Genomic DNA, 21801 nt, shown 5'->3' with positions numbered 1-21801 from the left:
CTTAGTTAAGCGTCTATCCTGTACAAATAAGCACTGGTGCTTAAGAAAAGTCCGATTTATTTCTTTAAGCACCTCCCTAAGCACCTCTCATTGTATAAGACCTGATGGGAAATGGAAGAGAAGGCCAATTTGGCTCCCGGGCTCAGCTGCACCCGCTCCGACGAAAAAAATCAAAACAAATACTAGAAAAATTCAATTTTTTTGTGTGGTAGATAATTTGATGCATGAGGTTCGCTGTAAATTTCAACTCGTTTGGACATTTGAGCAGCTCTCTGCAAAAAAGACAAAATCAGGGTCTGTAAAAAAGTTTATTGTTCACGAACTGTTTTGACCCGATTTGTCTTTTTTGCCAAGAGCTGCTCAGATATCCAAATGAATTGAAATTTGGCTTCATGTTACTTATCCAACGCAGAAGGGAGTAAATCTCAGGAAATTTCACTAAAGAGTTTGTCTTGCCTTATCAACCCGTTTTGGTTCCCGCGTGATTGCCTTATCACCTCTCATTGCACTAACTATGTAGAAGAAAAGATTATGGCTTGTAACGACTACCAACAGTGGCGGGAAAACATAAAATATGACTGTTTCAAGGGTGCAAAAGTAAGAAAAAGGACTCAAATCTAAGCCCTTCCCTTGAAAACATATTCGAAATTGGTCCAAGCACAACAACACAGTCGCTGATCGAAGGCATTTTGGTAAGGCATTTTGTCTAAGTGCCTCAAATTCGTGTTTAAGGAGGCGTTTTGAACAGTTTGCCTTAAAATCATCTTTAACTTGAGGCATTTTTGGGAAACGTCTCGGACTGTATGAGTTTCAGAGGTACTTTCAGAAAATGCCTCGGACTGCATGAAGCTTTGGGGGCATTTTCGAGGAGTGCCTCAAATTGATAGAGCTTTTGAGGCTATTTTCAAAAGCACCTCCTAATTGATTGATGCGTTTCTCAAAATCACCTCAAAATTAGAGCTTCGACTCCAACTTGCAGAGGTAGGTTGCCCGTGGGGTTGTTGCAACGCCGAAGGCACACAGAGGACCTGGACAGCTTGGCGGCACCGCGGTTTGAGTACTTAAGGCGATGCTAAAACGCCAACGTTTGAAAGATTTTCGAGGCATTATTGGAAAACACCCCAAAGTGTATGAGCTTCATAGGTACTTTCAGAAAATGCCTCGGACTGTATGGAACTTTGGGGGCATTTTTTAGGAGTGCCTCAAAGCTTTTGAGGCTATTTTCGAAAGCACCTCCTAATTGATTGATGCGTTTCTCAAAATTAAAGATTCGACTCCAGCTTGCAGAGGTAGGTTGCCTGTGGGGCTGTTGCAACGCCGAAGGCACGCAAAAGACCTGGACAGCTTGATGGCGACGCGATTTCAGTACTTAAGGCGATGCTAAAACACCACCCTTTGAAAGATTTTCGAAGCATTATTGGAAAACGCCTCGGTTGGCCATCCGCTTCGCTACCATTTCTAGCGTTTTGAAGAAACATTGTGAGAAGCATTTGAAGGCAGATTTCACTCCTTTAGAGGCATTTTAGACCGCCTTGAAATATCAACGGTGTTGTAGTTAAGCGGGAGGACGATGCTGATCGGATGGGCTAGCACAACAACTACTATGTCCTTTACTTGAACCTTCACCATGTGTTGCTCTGTAGCCACCTCTTGTTGTGCGTCCATAAATGAGTACTCGCCAACTCCCATATTAAAAATGCCGATGAGAAAAGCAGAGAACCTCGTTCATAGAGCTAAGGCTGGGCTTCTGCATTGACGATCACTGTGGTAAATACGATCATTGGTGAGGCAATCGATAATTTATCGTGTATCATAACATAGTAGGGCGAAGCCACCCGTCAGTGCAACATGTGTGATCGACCATGGAACGCTTGCAAGTGCAGTTGGTTAGTCTATAGAGATAAAAAAAACTCAATATAGCTTCAAAAAATATTTGTGGTGTCGGATGTCCGCAGGTGGTTTTAAGTTTTTCTTTTTGAATCTATATTAAGTTTTTTTCTCTGCATCTATTTGATCTTTACCTTTTGAAGCTATATTGTTTTTTGGGGAAACATTTCCCTACGGCCGCCCGACCCAATGTTGCGATGGCCACGTCACGCAATCCACTACTTTTTTGGCCCCACGCACCGCTCACTATGCTAACCTTATATCCTTGTCTCTCTCGCTACTCACCCCCCTCACGCCCCTCTCTCTTTCACAGAGAAAATATACCTCCCATGGATCTCATCCTTTCTCATCGATATCGCAGTTCCACTAGCGAAGATCTGTCACTCCCACCCGTCCCCTGCAGAACAAGTTGCACCCCCCTTTCTCCTCGTGTTTCTCCATCTCGTCGGGCCATCCCCTCACTAGATTTATGGGCGCTCGCTGCAATCACGACCCCGTCACCGGCGTTGATGTTGCGTGCTATAAGCATGGTGAGGCAGTGCTGCGACCAGCCATGCTGGAACCAGCACGCACTTGTGCTGGAATCGGCTTCGTCGGGGCTGGGACGTGAGGGAGGGGGTGTTGCAACCGCATATGTGTGGAGCTAGGACCGGTGCGTGGAGATGCTATAATCGTCACACGGCCGTGCTACGTTTAGCTCGCGGCGGCGACACCCACCACTAGCCGAATGCTACAAACGTGGTTGTTGACAACTGCGACTGGTGAAAACAAATGGTACAACCAGCCACGGTGATTTGCAATCCAGGGGGTGACGTCGCCAGAGGTGTCGGAAGCAGTAAGGTTATTTTTGCTGGAAGCAGCGAGGTGGGTTGCTACAACCATGGTCAGCAGATGCTACAACGACGACTACCCGATGCTACCACGGGCGGTTCCCAGAATGCTAGGTCTGCGACCACCACGTGTTGGAACCGTGGTCACTAGATGCTACAACGGCGTCTCTCGGATGCTGCATCAATGACATCACGTGTTGGACCGGTTGCCACCGGGTGCTACCATAGCAATGGCTTACAGCAAAAGTTGTAACAGGGCCCAATTAGTTAGGATCGATACCACATTTTGTTGCGTAGGGCGGACCAGCGGGCACCGGTGTTGCATCCGGGAAGCGGCGCATGCGAGCGGCAACTGCGAGCACGCCACCGTGCTGCAAGCTGTAGGTGGTGGGAGGTCGTGGGGCCGTGCGCGAGCGATGTGAGGGGCAGGAAAGGTTTTTTTTCTTCCTTTCTCCTTTTTTTTGAGGACATCTTTATTTTTTTTCCTGGATCTGACGGCGCATGCGGCTGGATCCAACGCTTGCGCGGCGACCAGCCGAAAATTGGGCCGGTCGACCGGACCTAGCGGAGCGTTCGCCTTTTTCTCTCTCTGTCTGTACAGAACGGGCAAACGCGCGCGTGCTTATACCAAGCCAGAAGGACGACGCGTTCTCGTTCAAATTTAACGAACCATGCTCGCGACGACGCGTTCCCTCCGGGCGAGAGATTACCGCCCGGCCGCCCGCCCGCCTCGCCCTCGCATGCACGTGAACGCACGTAGGCACCTCCACATGGCGGCCACTACTCCCCAAGATGAGCCCTATAAATGGCGGCCCCCGCCCTCCCGTCCTTCCTCAGGCAAAGCAACAAGGACAACCCACAGAGCATCAGCCGGAGCACTTCTTCCTCCCCTCCGTTCTTCTCCGGCTCCGGTGCTCTCGTACGCGCGTTCGTCCGAGACCACCACCTCGTCGACCAAGAAGAGATGGAGATGAAGAAGATCGCCTGCGCCGTCCTTGTCGCCGCCTCCGCCACCGTGGCCCTCGCCGCCGACGCCCCGGCCATGGCCCCGGCCCCCGGCGCCGCCGTCGCTGGCTCCGCCGCCGCAGCCGTCCCGGCCGTCGGCGCCGTGCTCGGGGCCACCGTGCTCTCCTTCTTCGCCTACTACCTGCAGTAAGCGCGCCCCGGCCCGAGTCAGTTCGCTGCGAGGAGGAGGAAGGCAGGAAGAAGAAGATCACTAATCCGCTATGTATGGCTCTACGCTACGCTGATTCAAGGCGCGCGCGTGCGTTTTGATCGATGCATGCGCGTGCTTTGATTTATATGTCTTGATTTTATTTTGTTTCTCCTCCTTTTGGCGAATCCATTTGCACCGGTCCGATTCATCTGGTGCTTTATTATTGTTCTGTTCTTCCTTTTGAGAGAGGGCTCGATGGATATTGTATTATTATTTGCCATTTCTTTGGCCTAAATTAATTTAAAGATTGGATTCAATCACATCGTGAATTTGTTAGGTCTAATGATTTCTACATGTCTTGACCTCGATCGGGGGAGTTCGGTACCTGTCCGAGCGCTTCGCGTGGGTGTATGATAGAGTGATGAAATCTGCGGAGCAAGCACATTTTTCATCGAAAAAAGATTAAACTGTAACCTCACTTGTATTATTTCGAGAGAAAAATTCAAATATGCGCAGCTCGTCAGTCTGCCATATTGGATTGTTCAGCATTCTGAGAACCTCCTAGGAAATCTGAGTCAAAAATCCTGCAAGGAAGAGGAACATGCGGGTCACCACATTTCTCAACTGAGCAATTGTAAGCCCTTTAGGTTCGTGGATTCTTTTATGAATGTTTCTCATCAATGAGAGTAATATCGTCGTGGACTATACAGAGGGATTCAAGGTCTACTTGGAACACATGGAAGGAAAAAAATGGTGAAATGAAATATTAAGCACATTATAACCCGAGGGGAGCTCAGATTCACTGAATAAAAACATATGTTTGACGCTTCACACAGGAAAACTACAGATAAATTTCTGGAGGAAAGCGTCTCTCCAGAAAACATATGTTTCTACGCTCACCCCTATGCTCGTGTATGTGAGCGACTTCGATTGTACTATGTTCAAGAAAACATATGTTTCTTCTGTAAGAAGAAAACAATAAAGATTATATTCCTATTGGTTGGTACTCCCTAAACCAATCTTAGTCCAAAGCTGCTTATGTTGGATTGGGGGGAGTACCATATTTAGAGCAACTCATTTATGCCACATTGCAAAAAAATAAAAACTGCATAGGGTATTGGCGTTTGACTTGTGCTTAAAATCCTCTAAAATGTGGAGGAAATAGAAGTTTCTCTTTGAAATTCTTGCCCTGTTCCTACATTTCAAAGTCCTCCAAACAAGGCGAGGGAATGAAAACCTGCACTTTTGATTCTCCAACTGCACAAACATTGTGACCTGTAGATTCACACAGTAGTACGAGTCGTAAAACGACCGTGCCAGTCTATAAAAGACAAGCGGTGCACACCAATTTTTTTTTAAAAAAAGAACATGAAGATGAGATGCTGTCAGTATCCAACCACATTATAAAACAATGAGAGAGAAAACAATGAGAGAGATACTGTCTGAAGCCGAAGACAAGAAGAAGCATCAGGATACATGGTTCCAGAGTCCAGGCCATCTCCACTCTGGCAGATGAGATACTGTCCCGGGCCAAAGACAATAAGAAACATATCTCCAGGTCATCTCCACTGGTTAGTGTGAGTGCACGCACCATGTGACTGAGGATTGGCCACAGGAATTATCTATGGAACTCACTTTAAGAGAACAGCTGAAGGCTACCATGTAAAGCCAACAAGATTCAGAAATAAATATAGTACTCCATCCGTAAAGAAATATAAGAGCATTTAGGAATACATGCTAATACAGTCTCAGGTCTACCATGATGTGATTTACCAGCTGGAATAGAACCGGAACCACTGATAACCAACACATTATGTACCATGATGTGATTAACCTAAATGTGGGATCTAGCTAGGATTCATGGACTAGGCTCATCTACATCTTGAGCAGATATGGCAGATCAGAGCAAGGTTCGGCAAAAGAGATACAGTACAATTCATGGACTCAGCCACCACCACCTGGCATCTAGCCAGGAGTAACCTGCCTTTTTTTAGATAAGAGAATCATCCTAGTGGCCTTTACATAAGGCCATGTTTGGATTGTCGTTTTTCTTTTTAAATACCCCTGTAAGTCGTTTTGATTCCGGCCGGAAATCACTCCTAGCCCGGTAAGTTAGGATCCGGCTTGCCTGCTCCCATCCGTGCTCCCACCTCATCCTACGGTTGTCTTTTTTCCTCTTTTCTTTCTAATATAATCATCCCCCCCCCCCCTGATTTTAAAGGGGTGGGGCCGGGTTTTATTTTGTTTCAATCAAATCAAGCCACGTACGCGGGAGCACGGATGGGCACACGCCAGGGGAGCAGGCAAGTCTCGTCCGGTAAGTTACACCTGTAAACTAGATACATTCCTATATTGAATACACCGATGCCAAGTGCGGCCTAAGGTAAAATGCAGTCAGCCAAATTTTAGTCAAGCAGTGCCCAAGGCATGCCTTACAAGGTCAAGAATATGATAAGATAACTTAAAAAATATGATAACCAGTAAGATGAGCATTTCCCCATCGCAATGCAAGAAGAAAATGGCAGTGCTTCCATATGCTTGATCCTAAGCTCAACTGGCATAGCAACAAACTACTCTAGATCCCAAGGGTTACATGGGTTGCTGATAACTCGGGGTTCTGGTTCAGTGGTTTCCAGAAGCGCCCTGACAGAATGAAAGATTAAACAATAATTCCTTTGTAAAGCAATATAAGATCATTTAGATCACCATATTAGTGATCTAAACAATCTTATAGGAGTATTTCTTTACAGAGGGAGTAACATCTAAAAACTATGTGGGCTTGGATGCTGAAGGTGAGTGATGTTCAGCCTCCGTTTATTCCAAATCCCTATTAATAATGACAGAAAGAACAGCGGCGATGGCGGTGCTTGTCTAACTGATAAGAGCAGAGCTAATTTGGCTAGGCCTTCTGGAATCTGTCAAGTCCTATCTATCAGTGGCAATAATGCCAGTGAATATTTATCTTTCCAAAGGAACACTACAACTTAATTAGAGGGCAACATAGTGTACACATAGACTTTCATGAAAGACCAGGTATCTCCATCGCTTTATCAGCTTTATTTTCCCAAAGATATTGTTTATAATGGCTTGTTATACATTTACCGAGTTTTTTTTATTTCTTTAGATATTAGAGCACATATCTGAATTAAATCTTAACTTCTCAGGTAGTCAGGTACCAACAGGTCTGTACAATATATTTTTATCAAACTGTAGCCGAGTCAGTATCTTTGCTCAGGCATCTGTAGTCTATACTGTGTTCTTTGCGTCTATTTGAACTATAGCTCTTCAAGGCCAAAAAGAAATGACACTCTTCAGAAGTGTTAACAAATACACGGTTTACTTGATAAAATGATAACCATTAGGTCAGACTGTGATGTACTCCCTCCGTCCCAAAATAAGTGTCTCAACTTTGTACTAGCTCTAGTACAAAGTTGTACTAAGCTTGAGACAGTTATTTTGGGACAGAGGGAGTATTATTGAAGCACATAAGCTAAACATGCCTCATAATGCATCCGGTCAAGACTGGGGAATGGGAAGCCTCAACTCTGGACTGTACTTATTAGGAGATACTAAAAATAACTAAAGCTGCAACAATTAAATCCCACTACAGGTCAATAACCTACACTTAATCATTGATTTCAGCAAAGTTTCATGCTGTGGACAGCCAAGAATAATTAACAACTTATCAATCAATTCAAGCTGTTCCACCTACAATAGCGCTTATAGGGAACATTAGGAATAAGTCAAGCCCTGCATTTCATTGCCCAGGTCATACTGGACAAGACAGGAACTTCACAGTTCATCTCTAATAACCACCTCATAAACAACAAAGATCAATTCAGTGTGGTGTGGCTGGATCTAACCAACGAAATTATTAAAATTCCCCAACAGACCTTGTCACTAAGAGCATGCAGTAAGGCAAGCTAAACCTAAAGAAGTAAGATATATGGTCAAAGCTGATCTATCTAAGTTTTCTGAAAATTTACTTGTCAACGAGGAAGGCAAAACAAATTGTACTATCCTTGGAAACAGAGTAAATATGACAAAAGTGAAAACAACAAGAAAAATGTGGTACTGCTAGAAACGAATGTAGATTGTCATGTACTCCCTTCGTCCCATAATATAAGAGCGTTTTTGACACTAGTAGTGTCAAAAACGCTCTTATATTATGGGACGGAGGGAGTAACTACTAGTACAGAGACAACAAATGTTACTGAGAAATATGTATACTTAATATATATGTGGGCATGGCATTATCCTAAAACATCTCCAATTTCACCATGTTTTATCGATGCACTCTTATTCCCAAATTCCTTGAGATCTTATAACACCTCCCTCGACATCTCACAAACCACACTTAACCGGTTAATTTTCAAAACTGAGCTTTGAAGTTTAAATTGAACTCTGAAGGCATGATTTTTCAGATGGCGCGAACTGCAAAGCTATAACTAGACAACCAACTTGCAAGTACACTCACACCTACATACCCCAGCATAAAGAAATAACTGTTTGATGTCAGATGATCTTATCCAATTTGCCATATCATGAAGATCCCAAAACTTAGTTTAGCAATACGAGAGCAACTCACTAGGCAGCTGGAATCTAAAATGCAGGTATAATCACCTAGTTCATAAACAAGTTATCAACTGAGAAATGGAGCTGGTTCAGCATACAAGATAATAAGATTCAGCAACTGGTTGATCCATCTAAGAGAAGACGAATATCACTGTAATAGCAACAGTTTGAACGGCCACTATAAAGATTCCTTTGGTACCCATGTAATACCATACAGATACCAAAACTAAGCACACTTCAACATCCAAAAGCACCAAGTTTTCAGAGTTCCAAGGTCTAATCTCATATCTCGTTTCAGTCTTATTCCTCGAATACTGACACTAATCATCCTTCCTGAGCAGAGCCTAGCACAAGCTTACCGCATCAAGATCGTAGCTACCGATCCGACCGACACTCCGAGGGCGCAAGAGATGGCGACCACCCGCGTCCGGAGCATCATGAGGTTAACGTTCTTCGTGGCCTGGAGGCAAAGCGTGAGCACCTGCAGCCTCCCGTTGGCCTCCATCTTCTGGAAGAAGGCGACGGGCTTGATGACACGGCGAAGCACCAGGGCGGCCGTGAAGGGGAACGCGAACGCCGCCACGCCCTGCACCAACGCGGCCGACTCGACCCCGACGGGCGCGGCCCCGGAGGCGATCCACGCTCCTGCAGCGAGGTGCGTCCCGCCGAGGATCGCGAGGGAGGCGCTGAGGCGCTGCGCGGCGCGGCGGAGGGCGTCGAGCTCCGCCCGCGCCTCGTCGGCGAGCGGCGACATGTCGCGCTCCACCGTGGGGCCCTCGATCTCCTGGTGCTTCATCGACTCCAGGGGAGTGGGTTCTGGAGCGGGGGCGGGGGCGGCGGCGGCATCGGGGTTGGAGCTGGTGTTTGGGCTCGTGGAGAAGCGGCGGTGGGGGTCGAGGAGGAGGAGGGGGTTTCGCGCATAAGCGTGGGGATTCGAGAAGCTCGTGCCGGGGAAGAGCTTGGCGGTGGCGGTGGCGGTCGAGGGGCTCAGGAGGCGGCGGGTGAGGTGGGAGATCGTCATCGGAGCGTGGGAGGAGAGACGCTGTGCTGCGACGGCGCGGCGGCGGCTACCTTTTTTTCCTATCAAGGGCAAAAGCGTAAATAGCCCGCTTTCCTTGATTGTATGGCGATTTTCACCTAGCACCTTCCCAATTATTATTTGCTTGTCTTCTTTTTTTCACGAATACGCGAGATTGGTATCTTTTCATTAAGTATAGAAAGTGAAACATGTACACGAGTTGGCATGACAGCGAGCGAAGAGTAACATGCGAGTGGTGCTCAACCCTCAGCAACCACTAAGGGCGTGTTTGATAGCTGTTCCCATCCTAGTATAGTTGTTTCCATTTAACACATGCTTAGTCTGTACATGCTCAGTACATGCAACTGCAGTTGTTTGTAGCAATGTATGTACTGATGCATGCTGAACTGAGATTGTGTTTGGTAGGCTGCATCATACGAGACATGTTGCACTGAGACTGTGTTTGGTAGCCTGTATCTGAGGTATGCTGCATGAACGATTTTTTTCGCCAAGACAAATATTGAAATAACATTTCGACAATTCATAAAATAATTCGAGCAATAAAATGTTACCATGCCAACATAATCTGAACAATGATAATATAAATACAATATTCAACAATTAACATAACACACGATAACCTTAATTTGAAGCAGTGCATCACTAGATTCATATTACATAAGACATAATAACCATAATTGGTAGCAATGTATCACTAGATTCATATTACATAGACTCATTTGAAGTACATTTTATAATAGGCATTACAAAAAGGATAGTCTCATCAAGTACCAACTAACAACAACTCAAAGAAGACCGAGATTGGCTTTCAAGATTCGCTTTGAATGATGCTTTTCAAACTTCATCATTTATCTTCACAAAGTTAAGGCCTTTGCCTTATGTTGTGTGAGATAATCTAAAATAGCCAAGCGTTCATCTTAATCAAACACAAGAAGGTCCATGACAGCGTTGTACAAGTTAGGGTGTGTTTCAGCATGGCAAGTGTTGTTGATAGCACTTGCAATCTCACACATAGCATCAGTCATGTTGCTACACTGAATTGAGTCCTCCTCAGTCAAGCCAGATGCCCTATTTCTCTTCTTATTTGAAGTAGGAGAAGGGTCCTGAGTGGCACTAGCAATAGGAAATACAAAGTTAGACCCAAGAAGATGTTGCAATCCCTCATTTGTTGTTCCTTCCCCCTCCATGACATTCGGTTTATCCTTGTCTTCCACAACAATAGGCGATCCTAGGGGCACACCGGAGCCCATTGCATACTTCCCAGTGGCATGCTTATTAGCAAAGCAAAGTTCCATATAGTCGTAGTTCTCCAATGGAGAATTGAGCAATTCCGCATCTGTTGGATGATCCTGCAACACCATTTGAACAAAAATAATTAACTGAGACATCATTTTAGCTATGAAACACCATCATTTTCGGCAAAACAATATCATTTTAACACCATTTGAGCACTAAGATAACTCATTTCAGCATTCAAAAAGGGCTGGTACATGTACATGCATACCTAAGTGTGGCCCAAATAGTGTTGTTCTTCTAGCACTACCATCTTCTTGTCATCATCCCAAAGTGCCCCACTTAAACCCTTGAAATAGACAAGCCTTGTCCACCTATTCCTTCACTTGCGAATACGATTGTGCACTTGGGTAATAGACACGTCATAACCAACGAAAGAAGATATACACTTTGCAACTTTCAATTTTTCAACCTCTTTGAATCCTTTGTCAGTCTTGGCACCTCTTGCCGCCACCTCTGAAAGGCCTTTCAACATCAACGCCGACATAGGCAGAGTCCAATTCATGACCTTGGGGCCTTCTTGGGAAGAGCACCAACACTTGGAACCTCCTGCACCTCATCATCCATCTACAACATAAACAATCCAGAAGTTAATAACATATTTCAGCACATAAATAAGCATAATTCAACACATAAAAAGCATATTTCAGCAGCTCAAAATCATGTTTCAGCTCATAAAAATGAATTCCAACACACAAACACACATTTCAGCACAGAAAAAGCATATTTCAACAGCTCAAAATCATGTTTCAACACATAAATATAACGGTACAACAATAGTTTTACAACACCAAGGGACACATCAATTGTTTTACAACACCAAGACACGTGATACATCAAATGTTTGCTAGCCCTCTATTCGCCCACATCTGATTTGCAAATTCATCTCTCTTACGAGCTTAAAAAATATTGTCATGGACAATATCATTGTGATCTTCATCGTTGGGTTCCGGATCCCATGTTTCCTCGGGTGGGAAATACTCATCCTCACCATACTGGAGTACCCAATTGTGAAGAATTGCACAAGCTAGCACTACTTTTACTTGGTGTAGGATCAAAAGTATGTCTAGAGGGGGAGTGATTAGACTAGTTGACCAAATAAAAATCTAGCATTTTCCCAATTTTAAGTCTTGGCAGATTTTAGCAACTTAGCACAAGTCAAGCAATCAACCTACACATGCAATTCTAAGAGTGTAGCAGCGGAATGTAAATCATTGCACATGAAGGTAAAAGGAGGAGTTTGGAGGGCGCAAACACAATGTAGACACGGAGATTTTTGGCGTGGTTCTGATAGGTGGTGTTATCATACATCTACGTTGATGGAGACTTCAACGCACGAAGGGTAACGATTGCACGAGTCCACTAAGGGCTCCACCCACGAAGGGTCCACGAAGAAGCAACCTTATCTATCCCACCATGGCCATCGCCCACGAAGGACTTGCCTCACTAGGTGAAAGTGCGTTATATCGACTAGAGGGGGGTGAATAGGCGATTTTTATGAAATTCTTCACTGAGGAATTTGCCGGTGAGGAAATTCCTTAGCAAAGAACTACTAGCAGCAGAATAAGTACTCAAAGATAAACATAACAGAATACAAGCATAGTCATCATGATGAAATGAAGACAGGCACAGAGTATAGGAAGCGTAATCACAGGATAACACAGGATGAAGACAAACAGACTGAAGAAATTGAACTGAGGAAATTCAAAAAGTCTTCAGTCAGAGTCTTCAAACACAGATATGAACAAACATACATCACAGTTATGAGGAAATGAAAGAGTTGAGGAAATAGAACCAGTAAGCTCGGTGAAGACAATGATTTGGTAGACCAGTTCCAACTACTGTCTCAGTTGTATGTCTGGTTGGAGCGGCTGAGTATTTAAACTCGAGGACACACAGTCCCGGACACCCAGTCAAGGACACTTAGTCCAAGACACCCAGTCCCCACCGTATTCTCCTTGAACTAAGGTCACACATACCTCGTCCAATCACTCGTGGTAAGTCTTTAGGCGACTTCCAAACCTTCACAAACTTGGTCACTCGGCGATCCACAATTCCTCTTGGATGCTCTAGACCATGACGCCTAACCATTTGGAAGAAGCACAGTCTTCAAAGGTAACAAGCGTCGGATCCACTCAGGATCAATCTCTTCAGTTGTTGGGTTTCGTAGTAATTTCAAAAAAAATCCTACGCACACGCAAGATCATGGTGATGCATAGCAACGAGAGGGGGGAGTGTTGTCTACGTACCCACGCAGACCGACTGCAGAAGCGTTGACACAACGTAGAGGAAGTAGTCGTACGTCTTCACGATCCAACCGATCAAGCACCGAAACTACGGCACCTCCGAGTTCGAGCACACGTACAGCACGATGACGATCCCCGGACTCCGATCCAGCAAAGTGTCGGGGAAGAGTTCCGTCAGCACGACGGCGTGGTGACGATCTTGATGCACTACAGCAGCAGGGCTTCGCCTAAACTCCGCTACAGTATTATCGAGGAATATGGTGGCTGGGGGCACCGCACACGGCTAAGGAATAGATCACGTGGATCAACTTGTGTGTTTCTGGGGTGCCTCTGCCTCAGTATATAAAGGAGCCAAGGGGGAGGGGGCCGCCGGCCAGGAGGAGGGCGCAGGAGGAGTCCTACTCCTCCCGGGAGTAGGACTCCCCCCCCAATCCTAGTTGGACTAGGATTCCCCGAGGGGGAAAGAGAGAGAGGGGGGCCGGCCACCTCTCCTAGTCCTAATAGGACTAGGGGAGGGGGGAGGCGCACGGCCACCTTGGGCTGCCCCTTTCTCCTTTCCACTAAAGCCCATTAAGGCCCATATGGCTCCCGGGGGGTTCCGGTAACCTCCCGGTACTCCGGTAAAATCCCGATTTTACCCGGAACACTTCCGATGTCCAAATATAGGCTTGCAATATATCAATCTTTATGTCTCGACCATTTCGAGACTCCTCGTCATGTCCGTGATCACATCCGGGACTCCGAACAACCTTCGGTACATCAAAATGCATAAACTCATAATACAACTGTCATCGTAACCTTAAGCGTGCGGACCCTACGGGTTCGAGAACAATGTAGACATGACCGAGACACGTCTCCGGTCAATAACCAATAGCGGGACCTGGATGCCCATATTGGCTCCTACATATTCTACGAAGATCTTTATCGGTCAGACCGCATAACAACATACGTTGTTCCCTTTGTCATCGGTATGTTACTTGCCCGAGATTCGATCGTCGGTATCCAATACCTAGTTCAATCTCGTTACCGGCAAGTCTCTTTACTCGTTCTGTAATACATCATCCCGCAACTAACTCATTAGTTGCAATGCTTGCAAGGCTTATGTGATGTGCATTACCGAGAGGGCCCAGAGATACCTCTCCGACAATCGGAGTGACAAAACCTAATCTCGAAATACACCAACCCAACATGTACCTTTGGAGACACCTGTAGTACTCCTTTATAATCACCCAGTTACGTTGTGAAGTTTGGTAGTACCCAAAGTGTTCCTCCGGTAAACGGGAGTTGCATAATCTCATAGTTATAGGAACATGTATAAGTCATGAAGAAAGCAATAGCAACATACTAAACGATCGGGTGCTAAGCTAATGGAATGGGTCATGTCAATCAGATCATTCAACTAATGATGTGACCTCGTTAATCAAATAACAACTTATTGTTTATGGTTAGGAAACATAACCATCTTTGATTAACGAGCTAGTCAAGTAGAGGCATACTAGTGACACTTTGTTTGTCTATGTATTCACACATGTATTATGTTTCCGGTTAATACAATTCTAGCATGAATAATAAACATTTATCATGATTATAAGGAAATAAATAATAACTTTATTATTGCCTCTAGGGCATATTTCCTTCATCAGTGATGCTCAATCACTTGGGGTTTGTAGGTGTTTGGGTTTGGTTTTTTGGTTTTTCCTCACTTGATGATTTTCACTCAAAGTCCTCGGAGGATGGGTTGCTCTCAAATGACAAGTGTCAGTTTCTCTCGGATTGCTCTCAAATGACAAGTGTCAGCCCGACATGATAAAACATAAATGCCCTTCAATGATATGACCGTTAGGTGGATAGATATTTTGGAACAGCTGGCGCATAGCACAACAACAATCGGAATTTTGAGTAGCAAAATCCTCAGGGCTATCATGTTCCTCACTGTGTAGGCAATCCGCACTGGCGAATTCCTAACTCCTCAGTCAGGACAAATTCCTCAGAGACCAGAAGAACTTCGTCTCTGTCACTGAAGAAATTGACTGAACCGTATGAGATTTCCAATGGCTTCACTCGAAGGGATTGGTAGGTGTAGGATTTTGAGTTGAGCATCACATGGAAATTTTTCCTTAGTATTTCCTCGACCCCCTTTAACAGTACGGTGTTTCCTATGACTCAAGAAAGAGAAAAACAAAACTATGAAAACGAAAGTCTTGAAGCTTCATATTTCTCGCATGAATATCAAGTCTTCACGGACACACCAATTTCTTCACTTTCAAAGTCTTCATGGAAGTCTTCAGAAATACCAAAATCTTCAGTCAAAGATATTCATCTTTAGGGGTCGACTTTTCCTGTAAATATCAAACTCCTCATAGACTTATAGACCTGTGTACACTCACACACGCATTAGTCCCTTAACCTATAAGTCTTCAATACACCAAAATCACTAAGGGGCACTAGATGCACTTACAATCTCCCCCTTTTTGGTGATTGATGACAATATAGGTTAAGTTTTCAACGAGGATATACATATGAAGTGTAAATACTGATATTGAGGAATTTGATTGCAAGATATAGAAGAACTCCCCCTGAAGATGTGCATAGTGAGGAATTTGCTTTTGAAACAATGCACACTTGAAGAGTTGAATCATGGAGATCTCCCCCTATATCTTGTAATTCATACACGCATTTAACATATAATATGAAGAATTTGAAATGCATGATGAAATATGGTGCCTGATGAAATTCAGCATGTGTGCGATAATATTAACGAGGAATAAGCATGCAGAATAGTGCATCAAGAGTATCAGAGCACAGTGCATCAAAAGTATCAGAGCACCATCGGGTTTAAGATTACAACTCGATCCAATAAAGTTTCAGAAGAACGAGAGTTGTAACTTAGCAAAAAAACCGCCCATATAGTAGACCCGCTTGAAGACTAACTCATATTTCTCCCCCTTTGTCATCGAATGACCAAAAGGATCGAAAATGAGGACTAACGCCCCTGAAGATAATCATGTTGATGAAGGAGCGCCAGCGTTGTTGGGGTCGTTGGTTGATGTAGGGCCTGCTGCAGTGTCGTCCAAATCTTCATGTTCATCAGTGTCGCGCGATGAAGAATATGAGCTGGCCACCAGAGAAGGAACCTTGACCTTCTTGAATTTCTTCGGTGGAGGTGCAGACCAGTCAAAATCTTCATTGAGACCCATGTTCTTCAGATCTTCTTCACCATACATATGTGACAGGATTGCCCAGGTGTGACCGAAGACTTGATGGAGGTAGTAGTGGTTTTTTTTCACTGCATTGTGTGTGGCAGTCATGTTGTGAAGAAGTGAACCAAACTGACGCTTAACCCATTTGTGATTTCGATCCACCTTCTGGTGAAGACTAAGCAGAAGTTCACGGTCTGTCATCACGCGTGGAGCAGTGGCTTGAGGAGTGGACTTGGGTGCATTGGCAGAGTCATCATTGGTGGAATAAGATGCAGCTTTGCGAAACTGACCATCCAATGGACTAATGCCTTCATCAATTACAGCTGGTGCCTTGCCCTTTCCATCAACTGAGGAATATGTCTGCTTGAGGACTTCAATTGGGGGCAAGTAGCTGAGATGATTCTGGAAATCAGCTTTGTAGTTGAGTGAAGACCTTGTCCTGAGGAATCTCATGATCCAAGGTGCATAAGGCTTCAGCTCAAACAGAGACAGTGCAACATTGGCCATAGTCCTCATGAAGAAATCATGATAATTGACAGGAATGCCATGAACGATGTTGAATACCAGATTCTTCATGATGCCAATAATTTCCTCATCAGATGAGTCGTGACCTTTGATAGGACTGATTGTCCTCGTAAGAATACTATAGACAGTTCTGGGCACGTACAACAATTCCTTCACAAGGAATTTGGTTCGTGGTGCCTGACCTGGTTTCAAAGGCTTCATCAGCACCTGCATGTAATGATGTGTGAGATCAGGTTCACTGTAGATGCAGCGAGCTTCTTCAAGGGGAGGACTGAGTGGTAGAGCACGAAGCAATTCAGAGGCTGGTGCAGTGCAGTGAGTGTTTTCAGACATCCAGTCCAGCACCCATGAATTCACATCTTCAGCATCTCCGGTGATGTGCAGCGTTGCATAGAATTGAAGAATCAGTTCTTCATTCCAATCGCAGATGTCAGAGCAAAAGTTGAGCAGCCCAGCATCGTGAAGAACACTGAGGACTGGTGCGAAGCACGGCAGAGATTCCATATTCACGTGAGGAATATGCTCATGGTAGAAAATCTTCTCCTTGTTGAACAGCACCGAGGAATAGAAATTGGCTTGACTAGTAGTCCAGAAACGCCTCTTCCTAATGCGAGCAGAGTCATATGGGTTGTAATCTTCGAAGAATACGTGCTCGCCAAAGAAATCATCAGCTTTGAACTTTTGCTTGCGTGAGAATGGATCCTTTGGCTTCGGCAGTGGAGTGTCAGTGAGTTGCATCACGACCTCAGGAATCTCAATCGCAGGTTCTTCAGGCTGAGGAATTTCTGGTTCTTCCTCAGTGGCAGTCTGCGTAGTTGGTTGTTCAGCAGCAGCAGTTTCTTCAGCGCTAGTGGCTGGAATTTCCTCATGGACAGATGCAGTGGGATGAGTTTCTTCAGAGCCCATGTGAACAGTTTGTGTGGGGGACTGAGGAATTTGCTGTAGAGGGGTGAACATTGGAGAGTTTGGATGCTGAATTTCCCAGAATTCATCACTGATTACGGGTGTGGAGCAGCCAATGTCCACATCTTCATCTTCCATTTCTTCAACGCCAGCCTCTTCAGCTGTGAACTGAGGCATAGGCGAGGAGATGATAAGTGTTGAAGGGATCGCATCCACTTCAATTTCTTCATCCAACGGTTCAGACGAAGCAGCCGAATGAGTTTCTTCATCAGATCCGCTGGGGATCACATATTCTTCATCAAAAGGAACAAGGTCCTTTGATGGCCTGGTTGATATGGGAACAACATCAATCGGATGTGCAAAAGAACTTGTCACAGGCTTCATTTTCTTCGGAGCTGAAGAATCTGAAGCAGCTGATGCTTTCCTTTTCTTTACTGCAGCACGCTCTGCAGCCTTGGTCTTCTTCACATCTGATGCAGATGAAGGATTGGAGTTGAAGTTGGTGCAGGAGCAGCTGAGGAATCTGGTTGATTTTCTTCAGGCACAATTAATGCAGTTGCCCTGATTTCTTCAGTTTCTTCAGGCGGACCACTAGTGGGTGCCCTGGCAATTTCTTCAGTGGCTGGAATGCAGTCATCAGCCCTGGAACTCACATTTTCTTCAGCAGCCTGATTGTCATCAGCGGTGCTGGCATTTTCTTCAGTAGGCTGAGCAGATGCTTCAGCCTGAGGAATTTCTTGTTGCGTTGGGGCAGTAACATTTGAAGTGAACTGTTCAGTTATCTTTACAAATCTAACTTTGGCTCCTTGCCAATCAGCATAGTAGGCTTTGAAGTCATCGCTGAGGGTTTTGATTTTAGATTGGATTTTTACAAGTTCATCAGTTGTCATAGTGACAACGTTGTTCTTCAGAAATTTCTCCTTCTTGTATTGCGCTTTCTTGATCTGCCTGGCCTTCTCAAATTTCCACTTTTCTTCTTGAATGAAGTGGGTCAGCATGTGAATTTGGCCAGGAGTCAGCTTGAAGTCAGGCAAGGGAGTGTTGGGGTCCTTGTGCCAATCATCAATGTAGTCGAGGATCAGCTTGGGATCCAAAAGCAGTGGCACCTCTGATCCTTTGGCTCTAGCGGCCCTGACTTGCCTGTCTCTGATGATTTCTGCAAGTTCATCATCATCAGCTTCGTCTTCATCAGACGGCACTTGAAAAGCGACTTGCTTCTTTTGAGGACTTAGGCGTGGACCTCGTCCAGCAGTGGCCTTTTTCTTCAGTAGTGAGGGGCCAGCTGAGGAACTTGGTGCAGCTGAGGAACTAGCTGAGACACCTGAGGTAATGGAGATGCCGGTAGTCCTTTGGCATGAAGCGAGATGCACAGGTGTCGAGGATTTGGTCGGAACAACTGAAGGCTTTGGCGGAGGAGCCGAGGACTTTGGAGGAATAGGAGCAACATGAGGAATTGGCCGTGAGAGCTTTGAGGATTCTGGCCGTGAGGGCATTGCTGAGGAACTTGGCCTTGAGGGCATTGTTGGTGAAGCACTTGGCTTGCGTGCAGGCTTATTTGACATAGCCTTCTTTGGCTTGACAGCAAAGGCCTCAGCAGAGGCAGCAGCAGCAGAGTCTTCACTGAATTTCCTCACTGCTTCTTTGGCTTGCTTAGCCAACTTGGCTTGGCGCTTGGCCCATTCATCAGGATAGTCCTCACCACGCTTGAGGCTGGTGGGATCAGTGATTTGGCCAGGTGCCAATGGAGGTCTTGGGCATGGAGGATTGAGTGCGAATTTCTTCATGTACTTAGGAGTGACATATCTGTACTCCCTCCATTCTCTTGCCCATCTCCTCTCTATCTTCTGAATGCGCACTTTGCGCTCATTCTTGGTTTCCTCAGTAGGTGTGCAGTACCCAGCATATATGTCATCAGGGATTTCAAACGCTATATTTACCTCAGGCCTCTTTCCTCCCTTCTGTGGCCTTTTACCATCAGCCATTTTCTCCAGTTGAGGAATTTGAACAATTGAATTCTCTGAAGAAGTATGCAACTTTTCTTCGAGGAACGCTGCAAATGAGTTAAGTTGATGAGAACCTAGTGATTCAGCAGCTGTCATGTGTACCTATGAACAGAGTATAGTTGCGAGGAATTTGGAGAGGTCATATGCGTTCTCAGAAGGTTTTTCAAAAAGAACAAGTTTGAGGAATTTGACCAGATGAGTCTTGAAGATTTTCACTAAGCGTTCTTTGTCTTAGGTTCCAGAGTTGTATAGATCAAAGATCCACACAATTGAGGAATCTTAAAGAAAAATGATGCTTAGAGAAACGAATCAAGAACATATGACTTTTGTGAGGTGTTCAGTGTGTGAAGATATGAAGAAAAAACACTTTTGAAGATTTTGTAGATAATCATTCGAATCAACGAGGGTAGTAAAAGTAACTTTTATTTACCCTGGACAAAGAACACGACGAACTGGAGTGAGGAGATGTGAAGTTTGTCTGTACAGATCTTCCACGCCCTAACTTGGTGGAGGAAGACGGCTACGGCGGCAGCGGAGTGAAGATGTCCGCGGTCGGCGCGAGTACGTCGGCGACGAGGTCGAGGCAGTGAAGCTCTTCCTCACCGGCGGTGATGAAGTAGCGGCGGCTCTAGGGTTTGAGAAGCTCGAGCTGGAGAGAGAGGTCGAGCGGAGTAAAAGAAGTGAGGAAGGGAAGGAGGGGTATTTATAGCCACAGTGAAAAACTGCTCGCCCAAAGAAATTGGACGAACGTGCCCCTGACCCTTCTCATTCGCATGACATGTGTCACCCACATAGTGAGAGGTGGAGATCGTGTTAGATCGTGGGTGAGTGGATAAGTGTATCGTGGGATGCGGAACGGTTTGAGCGGCAAAGCCGAAAATTTAGATAAGATAGATTTTAAAATTCCGTTCGCAATTTCTTCAGCTGACAAGGACACAGTGAAGATTTTGAACGAGTTTCAAATAGAACGCACATGAAGAATTTGTGAATAGATTGGGTTGAGTATAGCATAGAGCGGAAGGGTCCGATCACATTCACTTAGCAGAAAACCAACTTGAAGAAATAGCAATAAGTGAATGCTGTAGAAGACATAAACTCATATATATATATATATATATATATATAGCCAATGAAGAAAAACGACGGAACCAGTGAAGACTATGCAAAGTTGAAGAGTATGAATAATTTAAGGAATTTCAACTTTGGGTGGTGGCGTGACCCACCGTATAAGAATGATGATTTCAGACACTGCGTACAATTATCGTAGGGTTCTGATAATCAAATTCTTCATTAATTTCTTCACACTAAGAGTGTTATTCTTCATTGATTGAAGTAAAACGTTTCTTCATGTGTTGCACATCTAAGTCATCAATTTTGCATAAGTGTTAGGATGAGTGTCCTTTTCACAGAACATTCGAAGATTCTAGGATATTTAGCTCACACCGCAACTTGCTAAATCTCTTCTCATCTAAGGGCTTTGTGAAGATATCAACTAGTTGTTCTTCAGTCTTCACATGCTCAATAGAAATGTCGCCCTTCAACACATGATCACGAAGAAAATGATGACGAATCTGAATGTGCTTTGTCTTCGAGTGCTGAACTGGGTTGTGAGCAATCTTGATGGCACTCTCATTGTCACATAAGATAGGTACATTCTTCATGTTGACGCCGTAGTCCTTGAGAGTTTGCTCCATCCATAGCAATTGGGCACAGCAAGAACCAGCGGCAATGTACTCAGCTTCAGCAGTAGATAGTGATACGTAGTTCCGTTTCTTCGAGGACCAACAGACCAAAGATTGTCCGAGGAAATGACATGTACCAGATGTTGACTTGTAATCCACACGATCACCAGCATAGTCAGAGTCAGAATATCCAACAAAATCAAAAGCCGAGCCCTTGGGGTACCATAATCCAAGTGTTGGTGTGTGAGCTAGATATCGAAGAATATGCTTCATAGCCTTATGGTGTGATTCCTTCGGTGCAGCTTGAAATCGGGCACACATGCAAACACTAAGCATTATATCTGGCCTAGATGCACATAAGTATAATAAGGAACCTATCATGGAGTGGTATACCTTATGATCAAAGTCAATACCATTTTCATCAGTGCACAAATGGCCATTTGTGGGCATAGGAATTTTGAC

General features: G+C 44.9%; 2 protein-coding genes across 2 annotated transcripts; one reads left to right on the top strand and one right to left on the bottom strand.

Annotated features, from left to right (window-relative positions):
- Positions 1–3507: 3507 nt before the first annotated feature.
- LOC125514381 (arabinogalactan protein 23-like) lies at positions 3508–4193 on the top strand. Its single transcript, XM_048679690.1, has one exon. It carries the CDS (start codon positions 3523–3525, stop codon positions 3871–3873), a length of 351 nt encoding a protein of 116 aa, XP_048535647.1. The 5' UTR covers positions 3508–3522; the 3' UTR covers positions 3874–4193.
- Positions 4194–8469: 4276 nt separating this feature from the next.
- Positions 8470–9561, bottom strand: LOC125514380. Its single transcript, XM_048679689.1, has one exon. It carries the CDS (start codon positions 9467–9469, stop codon positions 8804–8806), a length of 666 nt encoding a protein of 221 aa, XP_048535646.1. The 5' UTR covers positions 9470–9561; the 3' UTR covers positions 8470–8803.
- Positions 9562–21801: the final 12240 nt, after the last annotated feature.

The sequence above is a fragment of the Triticum urartu genome, chromosome 6 (assembly GCF_003073215.2).
Source record: "Triticum urartu cultivar G1812 chromosome 6, Tu2.1, whole genome shotgun sequence".
NCBI lineage: Eukaryota > Viridiplantae > Streptophyta > Magnoliopsida > Poales > Poaceae > Triticum > Triticum urartu.
The sequence above is the reverse complement of the archived record's forward strand: the minus strand, read 5'-3'. Positions and strand labels throughout refer to the sequence as shown.

What these genes read in the sequence shown, in the direction of transcription:
- LOC125514381 (XM_048679690.1), top strand. Translation starts at nt 3,523, where the DNA reads ATGGCGGCCCCCGCCCTCCCGTCCTTCCTCAGGCAAAGCAACAAGGAC.
- LOC125514380 (XM_048679689.1), bottom strand. Translation starts at nt 9,469, where the DNA reads ATGACGATCTCCCACCTCACCCGCCGCCTCCTGAGCCCCTCGACCGCC.